This window comes from Alternaria hordeiaustralica (genome assembly GCF_023758085.1).
Source record: "Alternaria hordeiaustralica strain BMP 2776 chromosome Unknown scaffold_2, whole genome shotgun sequence".
Taxonomy (NCBI): Eukaryota; Fungi; Ascomycota; class Dothideomycetes; order Pleosporales; family Pleosporaceae; genus Alternaria; species Alternaria hordeiaustralica.
The window spans coordinates 1,159,981-1,176,887 of NW_026056774.1; the positions used below are offsets into that span (position 1 = coordinate 1,159,981).

The 16,907-nt window shown below is 52.6% G+C and overlaps 5 protein-coding genes across 5 annotated transcripts; 2 read left to right on the top strand and 3 right to left on the bottom strand.

The window, feature by feature from the left end:
- Positions 1-115: 115 nt before the first annotated feature.
- Positions 116-1,450, top strand: J4E84_001848 (uncharacterized protein; the record flags this gene model as incomplete). The annotated part of the gene is made up of 2 exons (XM_049384478.1): positions 116-189; positions 235-1,450. 2 exons carry the CDS (start codon positions 116-118, stop codon positions 1,448-1,450), a joined length of 1,290 nt encoding a protein of 429 aa, XP_049247834.1.
- A 1,307-nt stretch (positions 1,451-2,757) lies between these two features.
- Positions 2,758-4,550, bottom strand: J4E84_001849 (uncharacterized protein; the record flags this gene model as incomplete). The annotated part of the gene is made up of 4 exons (XM_049384479.1): positions 2,758-3,086; positions 3,264-4,250; positions 4,300-4,418; positions 4,477-4,550. The coding sequence occupies 4 exons, from the start codon at positions 4,548-4,550 to the stop codon at positions 2,758-2,760; spliced, it is 1,509 nt and encodes a 502-aa protein (XP_049247835.1).
- Positions 4,551-5,003: 453 nt separating this feature from the next.
- J4E84_001850 (uncharacterized protein) lies at positions 5,004-5,699 on the bottom strand (the record flags this gene model as incomplete). The annotated part of the gene is made up of 1 exon (XM_049384480.1): positions 5,004-5,699. The coding sequence occupies one exon, from the start codon at positions 5,697-5,699 to the stop codon at positions 5,004-5,006; it is 696 nt and encodes a 231-aa protein (XP_049247836.1).
- Positions 5,700-5,953: 254 nt separating this feature from the next.
- Positions 5,954-7,288, bottom strand: J4E84_001851 (uncharacterized protein; the record flags this gene model as incomplete). Its single annotated transcript, XM_049384481.1, has 2 exons — positions 5,954-6,862; positions 6,956-7,288. The coding sequence occupies 2 exons, from the start codon at positions 7,286-7,288 to the stop codon at positions 5,954-5,956; spliced, it is 1,242 nt and encodes a 413-aa protein (XP_049247837.1).
- A 580-nt stretch (positions 7,289-7,868) lies between these two features.
- J4E84_001852 (uncharacterized protein) lies at positions 7,869-11,789 on the top strand (the record flags this gene model as incomplete). The annotated part of the gene is made up of 5 exons (XM_049384482.1): positions 7,869-8,192; positions 8,240-8,614; positions 8,667-9,327; positions 9,377-11,725; positions 11,779-11,789. The coding sequence occupies 5 exons, from the start codon at positions 7,869-7,871 to the stop codon at positions 11,787-11,789; spliced, it is 3,720 nt and encodes a 1,239-aa protein (XP_049247838.1).
- Between the last annotated feature and the right edge of the window lie 5,118 nt (positions 11,790-16,907).

Genomic DNA, 16,907 nt, shown 5'->3' on the forward strand with positions numbered 1-16,907 from the left:
CAATGCCATTGCCATGCGAAGCATCGTGACTCCGGCTCTCAGATCCATCCGAACCTCCCCAAAGAGACAATCCGCAGCTTCAAGGTGCCCCACCAGCTGTCCCCCTCTCCGAGCCATGTCAGCGACAACACGAAGGGAAGACCCCTTCAAGCCCGCGAAGAGAGTCGCGGGCCAGAAGCAGGATGTCTGGTAGGTCAGCAAGCCTCAAAGTCCTACAAATACTAATAATGGCAGGTCCATCGTCAATGAAGCCGCCGCGGCCTCGCCCGTGCAGCCCATCGTCAACATGGGCCAGGGCTTCTTTGGCTACAACCCTCCCAAGTTCGTCCTCGATGCCGCCAAGGCTGCGCTCGACCAAGTAGACTGCAACCAGTACTCGCCCACCAAAGGCCGCCCGCGGTTAAAGAAGGCCATTGCCGATGCCTACTCGCCCTTCTTCGGTCGCACGATAGATCCCGACAAGGAAGTCACAATCACCACAGGCGCAAATGAGGGTATGCTCAGCGCTTTCATGGGCTTCTTGGAGGAGGGCGACGAGGTCATCGTCTTCGAGCCCTTCTTCGACCAGTACATTAGCAACATCGAGATGCCAGGCGGGAAGGTCGTCTACGTGCCTCTTCACCCTCCCAAAGACGGCGCGACCAAGACAACGTCCGCAGCCGAATGGAGTCTAGACATGAAGGAGCTGGAGGCTGCCATTACACCCAAGACCCGCATGATTGTCATCAACTCTCCGCACAACCCAATTGGCAAGGTCTTTTCCAAGGATGAGCTGCAAGCCATTGGCGACCTCTGCGTCAAGCACAACATCATCATCCTCTCAGACGAGGTCTACGACCGTCTATACTACGTCCCTTTTACTCGTGTCGCCACTCTGTCACCAGAGATCGCCAAGCTCACATTGACAGTTGGTTCAGGAGGAAAGAACTTCTACGCCACCGGTTGGAGAGTAGGCTGGCTGATTGGACCCGAGCATCTGATCAAGTACGTCAGTGCAGCCCACACACGAATCTGCTACAGCAGTGTCTCGCCGCTCCAAGAAGCCACCGCAATTGGGTTTGAGCAAGCTGATGCCCACAACTTCTGGGACGAGTCGAAGAAAGAGATGAAGGCCAAGATCGACAAGTTCACCGCTGTCTTCAATGAGCTTGGGCTACCCTACTCGGATCCCGAAGGCGGATACTTCGTCTTGGTGAACATGTCCAAGGTCAAGTTGCCAAGTGACTACGAGTTCCCGCCTCACGTTGCGGAGAGACCAAGAGACTTCCAGCTCAGTTGGTTCCTGATCAAGGAAGTTGGTGTAGCGGCTATCCCTCCAACTGAATTCTTCACGCCAGGAAACGCGCACATCGTGGAAGATTGGCTACGGTTCGCCGTGTGCAAGAACGATGACGTACTGGAGCAGGCAATGGAGAGGCTGAGGAGTCTTAAGAAGTATATTCAGGAATGAAACCACCACATCGAATATCAGAAATGACAAAACAAGTATTTTCACATTCCCGTGACATTCCTCTCGTGATACGTCCCTCAAGATCGTTTGCAGAACCGTCCAGGTCTTTGTTGATCGTGTCTGTCGCCAGTTCATACCACACCGCCGCACGCGCCTTTCAGTATCCGCCCCACGATTACGTTGCTCAAAGTACTCCTCACAAAAGCGACTTGTGTGGCGTAAATATCAGGAATTAGCTCTGATACCAAGTTGACTCACGCCCCACTCGCCCGTCTGCCAGTCACTCTCTGATTACTTCCCTTCACTTCCACGGATCCACTCAACCGCTCATTCAGTCACGACCCCCACCACTGGCCTACTTAGTCACCTATCTACTTCAACCATGTCGCGCCCACGCATCTCAAACGGCGCACCACTACCAACATGCACACCACAAGCCTGCTGTTCGCCCTCTGGTTACCCATCCTCGCTGTCGCTCTATCACAAAGCGGAAGCCCGGCGACAACACTCACAACAAGACCATCGCCTGCAGTCCCGCGGTCTATTTCACCGGTCTTACAAAGCATCTACGATGTCCTAGACATCTTGTCGCCCGGTCAACCTCATCCCACGCCACCACCCAAGTCCACGTCTACGCCTACGTCCACCACCGAGTCAGGTAGTACATTCATTATTACAACCACACCGGGCGTAGGATTGGTGGTGACAGTTATTTCACTCACGACATTACGGAGTACGATGACCCCGCCGCGGTCGCTTCTTTCCACTACGACTTCATGGACAACACTAAGCCAGGTTGCGGGACGTAGGCGGCAGCAGGAGGAGACGGGCGAGGCGGCTTTTGCTCCTGTCAACACACGTCTACCCGCAGCGGAGAGGGACTCGGAGCGAGAAGGAGAGGTCGGGGGAATGCATTGAGGAGACTTCACTCTGTCCCGCGTATGTAGGGGAGGTGAATGACCAGAGGGGAACGACCTTACCGGGAAGTTGCTGGATGTCAATGGCGAGATTGGAAGATGGTTATCTAGAGACAACGGGTGTGTGCGGTGTATTCTGACGGGAGATGTAATGGAAAGGCGGACGGAACGCCCAGGGTTGCATGATAGAAAGAAACATTAATGGTCAGGGCTGCTATAGGGTGTGGTGAGATGGCACGGGTGCAACATCGTACATGGGTTCTTTCATTCGATACTCCCATTGGTCGATCGCTTATTCTTGATTGCACTTGCACTGCATCGATAGTCTCGAAGGATGTGCAGAAGATGTAGTGGTATCATGTACTCATTGATTCATTATATATCAGATCATTACTCGTCATCGTCATATACTTCTCGGTCTTGGAAGACCAGGAACTCGCCAGCATCGTCGCCTACAATCTTCTGCCACACCTCTTTGACATTATCAAGCACTGCGTCATCGAAGGCGAGGTCCATGGAGGGAGGTGGAAAGCGAATGACATGGTCGGTATCGGTCGGTAACGTCTCCGATCCGGATGACGATTGCTGCTGGTATTCGACAGACCATAATATGGTAGGAGATGGCGAGACGTCTTCCGCAGACAACAACGAGTCTACAGCTTTCTGAAGCAGAGCAAACCCATCTCGGCCGCTCACCGATGTCGAAGCATATAGTACACCTGGGGTATAGTCAGTAACATGAAGCTAGAAGACCATGCATTGACAATGTAGAGGATGTGCCGTTGTATCAGGTTGTCAGAGTTAATGTCTTCAATGGTATTCAGACAATGTAGATAAGTATTCGTAAGGTTTGTTCATCATAACAGCGTAGGGGTGAAGTAATAGAAAAAACTTACATTGACCAGAGGGGCATTCGCCAGTGTCGCTCGAATGCACAAAGACGTGAACTGGCGGAAGCTCTTCAGCTTGCGACTCCAGCGTCAAAGATCCGGGCGGGAAGACAACGACAGCAGCGGCTGGTGCTGGTGCTTCCTCGGCGATGGGAGGGAATAGATGCGACAAAGAGGATGACACAATGGTCATCGACTTGCAGTATGTATCCTCAGAAGCAGATGAGGAATTTCCTCCTACGATCCACTTCGCGGTGACAACTTCGCCATCTTTCAGGCGAAGCTTTGTACCATTCTCGGTTGTCTCCGGGGCGCTGTCAGTGGGTGGAGTTACGCCTTTTCCAAGGACATAGACACCACCACCCACAGCACAGGCTCGACACGAGACTTGGCTAATCTCTGACAGGCCACCCCACTTCGGTATGACGGCGCCAAAACCAGCACCGAATACTCCGATCGAACGTAGATGTGTCGCGATTCTTGGTAGAGCGTATTCGGTTGTCGTACGGTCTGCCCTGGTGGGCGAGAGCGTCAAAGCCATCAGAGGTCCTTGCAGACTGGCTGGAACCTTGAACTGCTCCGACAAGAAGCTCGAGAAGGGCTGCTGACGGTGCTCCTCCCAAACTTCAGTCTGTTCCTCGTACTCGCTGATGAAGCGCAAGAACTTCATCAAGGCGCGCTTGGCTTTGAAGTCGAGGTCGTGATCCTGGAAGACATCCTCGCGGCCGTTGGGCACCTTCAGTAGTCTTCCATGCGATGACGAGCTTTCGCCCGGTGCATCGGCAGAGTATACCCACCAGGTACCGACAGCAAGAAACTCGAGTTGACGGTAGACCCTCGACGAGACGAGGTAGCCAAGCAGCGAGGAGCGCGCGTAGATGACCTGGGGGCTTAGAGACAGGCTGTATGCCCTCGAGAAGGATAGCGCGGGGCCTGAACCAGTAGCCTCAGGCTTGGTGACTGCGACGTGGGAGAAGGCAGCATTCGAGGTTTCTGCGATGCATTAGCGACAGTCTACCCATTCAACGTCATCCCTACTTACCACCATTCATCCGCTGCGCCCACTCTTCAGCTTCTTGCAAGCTAAAGGCAGCCTCGGCACCGCCGTAGTAGTCATTCTCGTCGACATGGAGGATCTTCTTGTCCGAGCGCGACAAAGCTCTTCACGCGCTGCGTCAGTCAGATCGCGTCCACCCTCGCCGACGAGCAAGATACATACAAAGCGAGAAGAGACTGCTGCAGGCCAGTGCCTACGATGAGAACATCCCACTGAGTGTTGTCGAGGGTTTCCATGTTGGAGCTGTAGGAAAAGATTGAAATGTCGGAGAGAGATGGTAGCGCCATTTTAGCGTAGGTGACTAAGCGGGGCCTGGTGACAAAATCTGTCGCCGGCTGCCGAGGAGCTTTCTTCATCATCGCGCACGCTCAGGGCATCCCGGCATTACGTATGGCCTGTCCGAAAAGCAGCCTGGTCTTCACTGATCGGGACTTGTGCGCGTGAGAAGAATATCTCGTCCGGTATCTACTGCTTTGGATTTCACCTGAATTAGCGGCTCGAATGTGGCGATACATCACCTTAAGACACGCGATAGCTCGTTTGAATGCGTATTAAATGAATGCGCTCTCGGCATTTTTCCAGTATTGGCTACGCATACGATGGGAAGATCGGTTCATGCGACAATGCAATTCCTCTTAAAGAGATGGCTGGCGATTTGATCAGCTACCCATGACGTGGAGAGCCTCTGCTCATGCCTGATTGCCCTCCGCCAATTGTGAGATGCTCTCAACGATTGCGACTATATCTTGCGGGTCGAAGCCTAGTCCAGTCTCACACTCGATGACATTCATCCCATCCTGCTTCATCGCAGCGATGATGTCGCCGATAGAATCCTCATGACTGTCATATCGCTTATCGAAGACATCGCCCGCCCTTCCACGACTCGTGAACCTCTCTCTTGCTACTTCTCGATCGGTGCACAATGCCAGTACCCAGGTATTGCCATCGGGCTGCCATATGTCTTTGACACTTTCCTTGAAAGTCTCCCACCGATCCACTCCCCTAGGAAAACCGTCGACCAGGATTCGTACGTTTGGCGGAACGATACCATCAGGAAAAATGCGTTCTCGGACGTACTTTGGTGTCCTATTCGAAGGTGCCAATGTGCCTGCTTTGACGTTCTTGGCGAGATCTCCCAGCTCCTCAACGGACAGTTTGCACTTGATGCGTGCCGGGTGGCCCGTCGAGTTTGAAGAGACCAGGTTACGTAGTTCATTGCCGAGAGAGAAGTGGTCTAGGTTGAAGTGTTTGGCTAGAATGGTGCATATCGTCGATTTGCCGGCGCAGGGAGGGCCGAGGACGAAGATTAGAAGGGGCGGGGATGGCTTCTGTGGTTCGGGTGCAGAAACATACGCTATAGACTGGGCAGACTTCTCGATGTTCATGGTTTAGGGTAGTATGTACGATAAATATATCGTTGCTTAGAGAGACGAGGTCGTTTGTGCCTCGAGAGCTGACTATATAGTTAATATACTTCACACGTTCTTTGACTTCACGCAAGTGCTGCTCGCTCGTGCTAGCCCTCGACTTACACAGCGTTTGTATGTAGGAAGGTGCTGACAGTCCAGCGACGTTGTAATTGTTTAGTGTCGCATTGTCAACATGCTTTTTAGCAACAGTGCTCTCGTGTATCTAAGTGTCAGCCTCTTGCTTCACCATCTTCCTCGTGCGCCCTGATGTCTTCTTCCTTGTCCCATACTTTGTGTCCCGCGACCCACGTTTGGAGCACCTCGCCATGCTCATTCAATACCGTCAAGTCTGCTCTTCTACCCTCTTTCAGCAAGCCTCTTCCACCTTCTCCGTCAACGCTCATAAAGGCAGCCACGTTTTCTGTAACCGTGCCTACAGCCTCTGCGATTCCACATCCAGACCAATCCATCAAGTTCCTCACACTCTGCTGGAGCGGTGTACAACCACCGATCAACGTGTCGGTTCCAGCAATCGTCGCCCGTGTACCATTCTTCACCTGTTCAAAGGGAATTTGCGAGTGGCCAGGATATGTTCCATCCTTGAGTGAAGCAAGTTCAATGCTGTCTGTTATCAGAATCGACCGCTTGGGGCTTGAGCGATGGAGCAAAGACACGGTATTAGGATGCAGATGCTCTCCGTCTGCAATGATAGTGTACCACGGTGGTGCGAATTTTCCTGATTCCGGTAGCGAGACCAGACCAGCTAGTCCGGGCGCTCTCGATGCCCAAGCTGGCATGGCATTCAAGGTATGCGTCAATCCACTTGCTCCAGCTTTCAGCCCCGTCAATCCTTGTTCATACGTGGCAGTAGAATGGCCCATTGCTACTTTGATGCCCTGCGACGTAAGCGATTTGATAAGTGCAGCTGAATCTTGGAGTTCTGGTGCGACGGTCACAAGCTTGACAGTAGAGTGCAGATTAGTGGATCCGTACACAGTCGAAGGGGAGGTTGAGCATGGGTGAAAGAGGGAGCTGTTGTGCGCGCCCTTCTTATCTGGATGCAGATATGGCCCTTCGGTATGAGCTCCAAGCAGGGATGCTGAAGAGGAAATCTGCCGTGGTTTCAAAGAGGGAAGAATCTGGAGCTGTGTCAGTAGAGTGGCACAATGTATGCACTTATCGATCGTTCAATTGCACGACAAAGATGTCACAGTACGCTACATCTGTCTCACCTTTTGGAATTCATTACTCTTTACAGTTGGTAGGGTTGCCCAGAATCCGGTGACACCTTGAGTTGCGTAGTACCTTGCGATATCATCGATCTTGGTCGCATATGTCTTTTCGTCCTCATAGTGTGTGAAGTGGAAGCCGTTTGCCCCATTGGTGTGTAGTTCCAGAAAGCCTGGAGCTATGATACTGTCTTCCAAGTCGATAGCCTCGCCGCCAATGTAGCCTTCTCTTTTCAGGATGAGTCCGCTCTCATCTGAGATAACGAGATGGTCCTCAACCAGCTCGCCATTGAGGATGTAGCGACAATTGGTGAAGAGAGTGAACCAGCCTGACATAATGTAGACCTGGCCAATAGCGCGCTCGAAATAGGTCGCGGGTAACTTCCGTTAGCAAGGCGTGAGCAAGGAGATCATGAGTCGTTCCAAGGTGGAGGGGACGATCAGCCCCACCAGGCCCTCATTGGTCAATGCAGCCACACCATGTGCCTTGACGTCATCATAGGCGGATCTCGCGATCCATGAACGCGACAGCCAGGGTGATTACCAGAATTCCAGCCACAGTGGAGATTTTGACAGCTTCTTGCCGTGGCACAAGCAAAGGTTGGGTACGCGTCGTGCGCAAAAAGGTAACGCGGCTGCTCCTGTTGCAGCATTGGGCGCACTTGCCCTACGTCATTGACTGCAATTGGCAGCCCCGCGCGCGGGAACTCTTTTATGGTCTTGCAGCTTGCTTGTTCCTTGCTTTCGCTTCTTAAGCGGGGAGATCTTCGCTAGGCCCAAACTCTCCCAATATATCTCCATCGGCCCATACGATCCTCGATCCTCCCGCAACAGCCGCAACTGCTGTGAGCCCTTTCGCCCCTCCACACCCTTGACTTTGACTTGGGCGGTCACTTCGGAGGAGATATAGCACAGCATGGCGTCACAACAGCAGCAACACGCCCCGGGAGGGCATTACTCGGGCCATAACCCAATCCCTACCGTCAGGCAGTTCGTCGAAAATCTGGACAAGGACAAGGCGGCTCGGGACAAGAGAATAGACGAAGCATCCAAGCAGCAAAATCAGCAGCAATCGCAACCCCATAAGCAGCAGGAAAGACAAATAAAGGGTACGGAGCAGGTTGTTACTGACCCTACGACTGGTAGGGAAGTCACCATTGCCGATGTCAACGAGGATATGATGGACGAGGTCGAGAACCCGCATCTAGTCATACCAAATGCAAACCTTGATAAGCAAACAGTACGTCTTCTATGCCGGCTCCATATTCACTCGCTAATACTGTGCAGCCTATCAAGACCGACGCCTCCCAATCTCTCGAAGACTACAAGCACAACCAGGATGTCACAGCTCCACCAGATCCAGTCGCCGAAGGCACGACGACCGACGTACCGATCCACGGCGAAAAGACGAACGTTCTCTTCCACCCGACACCCTCAGTCAGCTACGAGCCCATGTTTGCCGCACTCGAAACACGAGCCAACTACCTGTGCGCGGGTATCTTGATTGGAACAGTTGTCGTAGGCAAGATGTTCGGTGGCGCACTGAAGGGTCTCATACCACTCGGCATGTGCTTGGCTTCTGGCGTATTTCTCTGGATGAAGGAAGTCGTGCGCAGCGGACGAGAGGTAGAGTGGGACAGCGAGCAAGTCCGTGGCCAGATGGTGTGTATTTGCGAAAGTCCACCCACATGAGCGATAGCTAACCATCTTGTAGGCCTCTCTGAATTTGCTACCCGAGTCCGTCGAATGGATGAACACGCTTCTCGCTATTGTTTGGGGCCTTATCAATCCCGACATGTTCTCCGGGGTTGCGGACATGCTTGAAGATGTCATGCAGGCCTCCGTACCTGGTGTCATCGAAAATGTCCGCGTGGCCGAAATCAACCAAGGAAGCAACCCGTTGCGCATCCTTAGCTTGCGAGCACTTCCAGACTCACACATGGGCGACATGAAGAGGTCCATCCACGAAGAGAACAAAAAGACGAAAGACCCACAAGAAGCAGCAGCAGACGAAGAAGGTGGCGATTACTACAATCTGGAGGTCTCTTTCGCATATCATGCGAGCCCCAGTGGAAAGCGAGTTTCGGAGAGGGCACGAAACATGCACATGCAGCTGGTATTCTACTTGGGAATTAAGGGTCTCTTCGGTGTTCCGCTGCCCATTTTCGTCGAATTGCAGGGACTTGTCGGCACAGTTCGCCTGCGTCTCAACATGACACCGGAGCCTCCTTTCCTGAAGACATTGACCTTCACGTTGATGGGCGCACCGCAGGTCAGTGCCGGATGTACACCCATGGTGGAGAAGGGTGTAAACATCCTCAACCTTCCATTGATCAGTAACTTCGTCAACTACGCCATCAAGGCAGCGGCAAGCAGTAAGTGAGCCCTTCTAGACGGAGAAAGAAAACATGCTAATCAGCCTAGTGTATGTTGCGCCCAAGTCCATGTCTATCGACATGCGAGCTATTCTCCAGGGCGACTCCGTTCAGAAGGACACAGAAGCCCTCGGTGTTCTCTGGATCCGTATTCACCGCGCTGTTGGCCTGAGCAAGCAAGACAAACGCGGATCGAAACATGGTGGAAGCGACCCTTACATCACTATCGCCTTCTCAAAATACGGAAAACCCATGTACTGCACTCGGGTCATTACCGATGATCTGAATCCGATCTGGGAAGAGACAGCAGCTGTTCTTGTTGGACCGGAATTGATCAAAGCCAATGAGAATCTGAGCGTAGAACTCTGGGACTCCGACCGACACACCGCCGATGACATTGTCGGAAAGGTCGAGATTTCCATGCAGAAGATGATTCAACACCCCGGCAAGATGTACCCGCAGACTTCAAAGCTGGCTGGTATGGATGCCGATAGCGAGATGCCTGGAGAACTTCACTGGGAAGTCGGCTACTTCACCAAGCCGAAATTCAGGAAAGAGATGCGAACGGACGGCAAGAACAAGTCTCTCCCAGACGAGTTGAAGGACAAGCCTGAGCTACAAGACGAGAAGGGTGTCATCAACTCCGAAGAGGATGATGCTGTCATGCACACTCCACCGGATCCTCTCTGGCCTAGCGGTATCTGCAGTGTGGTCTGCCACCAGATCGTGAACCTAGAGCTCGAGAACGTCAAGGGTAGTGCCGACCCTAGAGGTCGCGAGTACGAGCCTGCGAAGCCTTACGGCGAAGGCAAAGAAGAGACTGGTGGCAATCTTCCGAACAGCTACTGTACGATCTTGTTCAACGACGAGCTAGTCTACCGAACTCGTTCGAAGGCTGTCTCATCTCAGCCCATCTTCAACGCAGGTACCGAACGATTCGTTCGTGACTGGCGATCGGCCATCATCACGGTAACGGTGCGCGACCAAAGGAACAGGGAGCACGACCCCATTCTAGGCGTGGTTCCACTGAAGCTATCTGACATCCTCGAAACATCATCCCAGGTTACGCGATGGTATCCGCTCGACGGTGGTATCGGTTTCGGTCGCATACGCATCTCTCTGTTATTCCGCAGCATCGAAACTCGTCTACCACCGCAGATGCTTGGCTGGGACGTCGGCACCTTCGAATTCCGGTCGCAGCGCATTCTGGCTCTAGGCTACAACCATCACCCCAAGATCAAGTTGCGGACTGGAGGTAGCACCGGCAAGCTAGGCCGCAGCGCTGCCACCAAGCTCCAAGAAGGCGATGGCTATTACTGGGATTTGGAAGAAGGCAATGGAAAGAACAACGTCCGATTACCAGTTAAGCACCGCTACAGGTCACCGATCGTGTTCGAATTCCACATCAGCAATCATCGCAAGGCCGACGCTTATGCCGTGATCTGGCTCCAGCACTTCATCGACAACGAGGATGCAGACATTAACATCCCAATCTGGAAGACCGCTGCTCCTGCTCGACTCACACAGAACTACATCACCGAATCAAACTGCCACAAGGAACCTGGTCTCGATGACCTCCAAGAGGTGGGTCGCCTGCAATTCCGTGCTCGCTTCAAGGCCGGTACAGACGAGGCGCACGCTGCTTTCATCACCGACAATGACACACGCGAGACCTTCGAGACATGGGAGGCTTGTGTTACGGAGGGTGTTCGAAACCACAAGGTCGAAAAGGAGATACCAGATCGCGTGCAGGAGCTGCATGACCAGTCATTGACTACAGGACGTGACATCCTGAAGAATGCGAGTGAGGAAGAGAAGCGTCAGTGGCTCGCGAAGGATGGTCAGGACTGGTCAGGTGCTTTTGGAGACAACCCTAAAGCCTACATGAATACCAGACGCCAAAAGAGACGTGAACCTGGCGTTGAAGAGCCACTACACGACCGTCACCATCCATCCGACAATGAGGATAACGACGACTCTGATGACGACTATGGCGCAAACTATTCTTCATCCGATATCGGTGTCGAAGATGCTGATACGGTAGGCAACGCGAAGGCTATGAGTGGTGGCCAGGGCGGAGGTGATCAAAGCAAAGGCAATGGTCAACTGAAGTCACAAAAGACCGATCTATCGCCAACCGAGGATCATCAAGCTCGCCAGTCCATGTCAACAGCTCGTACAAGTACCACAGCCGAGACAGATGAAACATCATCGAGCGGAAATGGAAGTGTCAACAAGCAGAACAAGAGAACTGAAGAGAGGAAGCACCGTGGGTTGATGCAATGGAAGCCTGCACGAAATGCGAAATTCGCAAAGGATGAGGCTAAGATCGGGCTGTCTAAGTTGAAGAAGAAGGTCACTGGAGGATTGGACGGAAGGCAACCCGGTGTTGAGACTGGTGAGTTCTTCATGGTACCCATAAGCAAGAGATGCAAACTAACACATTCACAGAAACTGGATAATTACACTAAAGAGCACGATATCATATTAACGATTACACGAGCTCTTCCCATATTCGACTTCGCGACATGGCGTTGGTGAGGCTGCAAAACGTCAAGGTGGTCAATCTTGATAGGACCGAGAATTCTCACGGCTCTCCATTCAGAGGTGCATGATGTTATGAGGTAGTCAAAGCAAAGTTAGGAATCATAATAACTAATCAAATCTCAATACCAACTTTACTCATCGGCCATGGCTTCACTCTCACAAGATCCAGAGGTGCGCATGGGACGAAACGCCCATTGGTAACAGGGGGGATAGCTACGAACACACTCTACCTCTTGGGGCGATTTCATCGCGCAACGTACTGTGATCAATAGGGAAAGTACGAGAACATGGCGACCCTCGTACTCACGATGCGAGAGCTCGGCTGCGGCACGTTGGATGTCACGGCTAGTGCACCAATATCTGGAGATCATATCAGCAACGTAAGCACGACCCCAACATAAGCGGGCGGGAGTCCAAAAGCACAGATGATGATGTAGTCATGAAACAGTGATGAAGCTGTATCCGACGTACCTGCGCGAATTGCGATGCTGCGTAGCTACACGTCTGCCTTGCCCAGCCAGCACATTGCTGGCCTGAAAAGAACCACAGCACTATACTATTCTCGTATACCGACTCGTTGGTTAGCAACCGACCCATTGATTTTGGCCCTCATTCCAGGGACGCGGTCGTCGTCCGTTTGTTCAAGGCAGGATCGGCCCATTTCGCTTCAACCCCATTTACGCGCCGGCGCTTGCTGCGCCGCAGCACTCCTCCAGAGCGTGCAAGCCACCATCATATCCAGGCGATGCTTACTGGACTAGACCAAGACGTGGGTTTGGGAAGGCCTAGCGTTGATCAGCTGGGTCCAGGACCAGGTTTTGGCTCGCTTTTGTTACGACCGCGCCGCACAAGCCGGCGCTTAGAGGAAGGATGACGGACGGGACGTTTTTTTTACGCCTTGCACACCTGCCCGATTTACGTGCCTTGGGTGTTTGGAAGTAAGACATACGAGTGGACTTCATATCGATATCGTGAGCGGTGGGTAGTGCCGGTGGTTTCGCGGCTTCCTTTGTTGGGACGGCCTGCGCACATGGCTGTCACGAACAGTGCAGGTCATCGGTCATCGTAAGGCTGCATGGTCAAGACCGCGGCTTAAACGCTTGGTATTTCTGTCGTTACCACCGTGCGGTCCATGACATGCCTAGGTCATTCAGGCTCAAAATCCTCAGGCCGAAGGTTGGGTCGTTGTTAGTCATGCTACACCTGATATCATCATGGAAGCGGTGTTGCGTCTTCGTTGTTGAGGAGTATGAGCGATGAAACGAAATTGAAGATCGTGTTGGTTGCGACAAATATGCGTTTACTCGGCTAACCTAACCTGCATATGCATACCCAGTTATTTGGGATGGAGTAGTTGTTTTTTCCTGCACCTGCATGCATAGACCTGCGGTCACATGTTTTCAGCACATACCTCATACGTCGGAAGAGGTTGCTTCATTAGCTTAGGTGGAGTATTCAAGAGCTTGCGATGTTGGATTGTTGCGTCCAGTGAATCTGTGTCTTGTAGCGCCGGCCGCAGTTTACACCAGGCCCGTAGCTTCGTACGGGATGACCTGTCTATCTCCAAAACATGGCCCCGATAATCTACCTGAGGATACCATATACTGCTGCTTTGTTTTTCTGGGTTAGAATTGCCGACGGCGCAGTCGCATGACAAGTTGAGCCGTGTGTGACGTGAATATATTTTCCCATTCGTTGCTTTCCGATGATGTGGCTCGAGGACGGATCGCTGCTGGTGTGTGCGTAAGGCTCAGCGTGGTCGCAGAAGAGGTCGATGCCTGGGATCAAGGATCCTGCAAAAGTCCGGATAGTCAAACCTCGGGTCCAACTCAAGTGTTATTTTCCGTGTGCGTATCTCCGTGGCTGGCCGTTGTATACGATACGAGATGTGTCGCTTCCAACAAGCATACACTGTAAGCACTGCCATGTCACGATGGATGAACTGTGGTGATCGGCGGGCGCTTTGCCCCGTGCTACTGCTCCAACTACTATCTGCGTAGTGCGGAGATTTGGTGCAAACCCTAAACTATCATCATGGAGATAGCGTGGGAGTTAGTACCGTGGGAACTGCCAAAACGACGTCACTGCTCAATCTTCTGACAGAGACCACACTATACTGAATCGGCCCTGTGTCCTGGCGAAACCCGGTAGCCGTTGGGGAATTCACCGCGCTCATGACTCGGCGGGACAGACATGTAAGGATGCGGGGAGCTGGGTTCCCTGGAGTACTTCGCAGGCTTAGAGACCCACTGTGCATTTCCAATTCCAATGAATCGGCATGCCACGTTTTTGCGCGCTTAATCGCCTGGTCGAGATCAGCGTCGATCTAGAGTTTTCCTTTTGCCGTCTCCCAGCTACCGGCCCTCGGTCTGTTGCTCGATAACGGGCTTCTGCATGTCATTCTGGATGGTATCCAACCAGATCATATCAAGCATCATTTGCCTAAAGGGACCTAACATGTCTGGGTGAAACAGAGCTAGCTCACATCTTTGGCGTCTTTGTCATGGCCTTGCGCTACGGAATGTGGCAAGCCCTTCCGGATTCTTTTGAGTGTGCGCATGATTCGTCGAAGCAGAGGCTGTCCAACATGAAAGACAACGAATCATGCGCGCTTAGCGCGTAAAGTCCCGCTTTCCCTGCAGTAGAGTGAACGTGCTGGCTTGGAATTGGCACTTCTCATGGTACGAAGCCGTTGTCAATCGGTGGCAGCTTGGGGTCTACGGACTCAAAAGGGTGAACAGATCGAAGTGATGGATCGAGAGTCCGCTGAAGATGGAAACCCGATCCGTGACAGTGATCGCGACGCTGAGTACTCTCCTATGCATATCAGCTGGTGTAGCATCATAATATGGGATGCCAAACATGAGCAATCTTGGTGGTACTGGTGATTGTCCGGCTTCTTCGGCTCATCAGTTCTCTCGATTCGAGGGTTTAGCTAGACCGATTGGACGCCCCTTCCGTTGCAATCGTGCACTCTCAACAGAGAAAGCGGATTCCCTCGGTTATTGCCCCGCCTGATCATTGTGCATCCATCGTCGATCAATCACGGCTGATGAGGAACCGGCTAAGGCGCTGATTAACGTGGGTGTTGGTTGGGGGTCCACCTGTCGCCGCCGCTGCTGAGAATTCTCGCGCCATCTGCCGATTCCAAGAGTAGACGCCCGCATAGCCTTCCAGCCATGGAAGCTCAGGCTCGGTCCGTTGCAGTGCGAGGCGTAGATGGTTGAAACGGAGGACGAAGGCACTCGCAGTATCCCTAGTTGGGGTGCGGATGCCGCTTTGACGTCAGATGCTCTTACCACAAGCAGCTTCTTCCGCATGTATGCGAATCCTGATCATGGGATGCCGTGTAGACAAGTCAACACTCGGAGTGGATCAGCTGCAGCATGGTGAGTGCAAGAAAAGCGATCGGTGCTGGACACTGACACTGACTTGCAAGGTGGGGAGGAGAAACATGCGCAATCAGCTTCCATTCCATTAAACTTGCGTCAACTCAAGCAGTGCAGCTTGATCTAAACATCGTCACTTGACTCAACAAACACCCGAATAGAACCCAAATAGTACCCCACAAGAACTGAAAACGCCCTCGCAACGTGTTCAAAATAAGCACGACTGCGACTCTCCAAGCCCATCTGCACTGATGTTGCAAGATGCTTCCTTTCAGCGCCGGCGGGGTGCGCACTGATAGAATGGTTAGCGCAGTGCGAAACCGTGGAACTGATATACTGACCATGCAATGAGCGCACAGCTGATCCTTTTGGTCGACGAAGTTGTAATTTGATGGGTGACCTGCCTGCTGCCAGTTTGGGCATGGATATTTGTTGTAGCCACCACCTGTCGCGCCGGTAGGTCTGCCACCAGTAGACGACTGTGGCATTTGGTTTGAACAAGACGACATGATGAAGCTGGAGAGAGGATGAAGAGACGATTGGAAGTAGGTGTCGAATCTCGATATCTTGCAAGATGAAGGTCTGGAAAAATGATGGCTGTTCCGTAGTTATATATTTCGTATCGAAGATACTGCGCGCTTTATAGTTACACAAGATATTTTTCTCCATCGAGTCTTGCTATGCGGTTTCCGCGCCTCAATCAAAGATCACTAGACAGAGCAACGGTAGCTAGGTAATTTTCGCCCCTACCGAGAGCAGTCACATTGCATTGATGTTCGGGCCCGGGAAGTGGCCGTCAGGCAGTCTTGTCAGAACAGCGAATACGCCACACGGCACCACGAGCGCCTCACCACAACGGAGCGTCGGAAGGAAACCACCTCAACTGTGCCTCCGCCACACTAGTCTGCAACTCCCGGAGCCGCTCTGACAACATAATTTCTCCCGCAACACCTATCGTGCGATGCCTATTCCGCTCTGCCCTACAATTCGGCTGTGCCGAGCCGGCCCTTTTGGCAAGCGCCGCACACACCGATTACATATTGCAACAACACCGGACAGCCTGAGGCATCGGATTTTGGGTCCACTCCAACAGCCCTACCAGCCAAAAAAGCTTACGTATTCCGCTCCGAGTATCATCGAAGTGTCTTACATCGGACCCACACATATAGCCTCCCCTGGAAGCAACAGTGCTACCTGTCAAGTGCTTGCAATCCAACATGGCGCTAAGGGTGAGTGAATTGGCTCCCTCCAAGCTATGGATTCTTGTATGGACCGCTGATCAATACTGCTACATCACAAGATGCTCAACCGATACCAGGCATCAGCCCGAACCCTCCTTGACCGGCACGTCATTTTATCCGCATCCATCCAATGACTCTGCATAGGGTCTATTACCCATACACAACATGCCATACGGCCCGATGGCTGTTGAATGAGACATACATACCAGCTTCCCGGGTAGAGCTGAGGGGACCTGCCGCGCTGTCGGACCTGAGGCCGGTCGGTTTTATGGTATCATACGACTACCCTCAACAAGTACCTACACCGAGAGACCAGCCAGGCATCCGAGGGCATTGCAAGGGCACAAAGATATCAAGGGCTCACTGGTACTGCCTTAGGCAGCTTCCGAGAAGACTGAGTTGC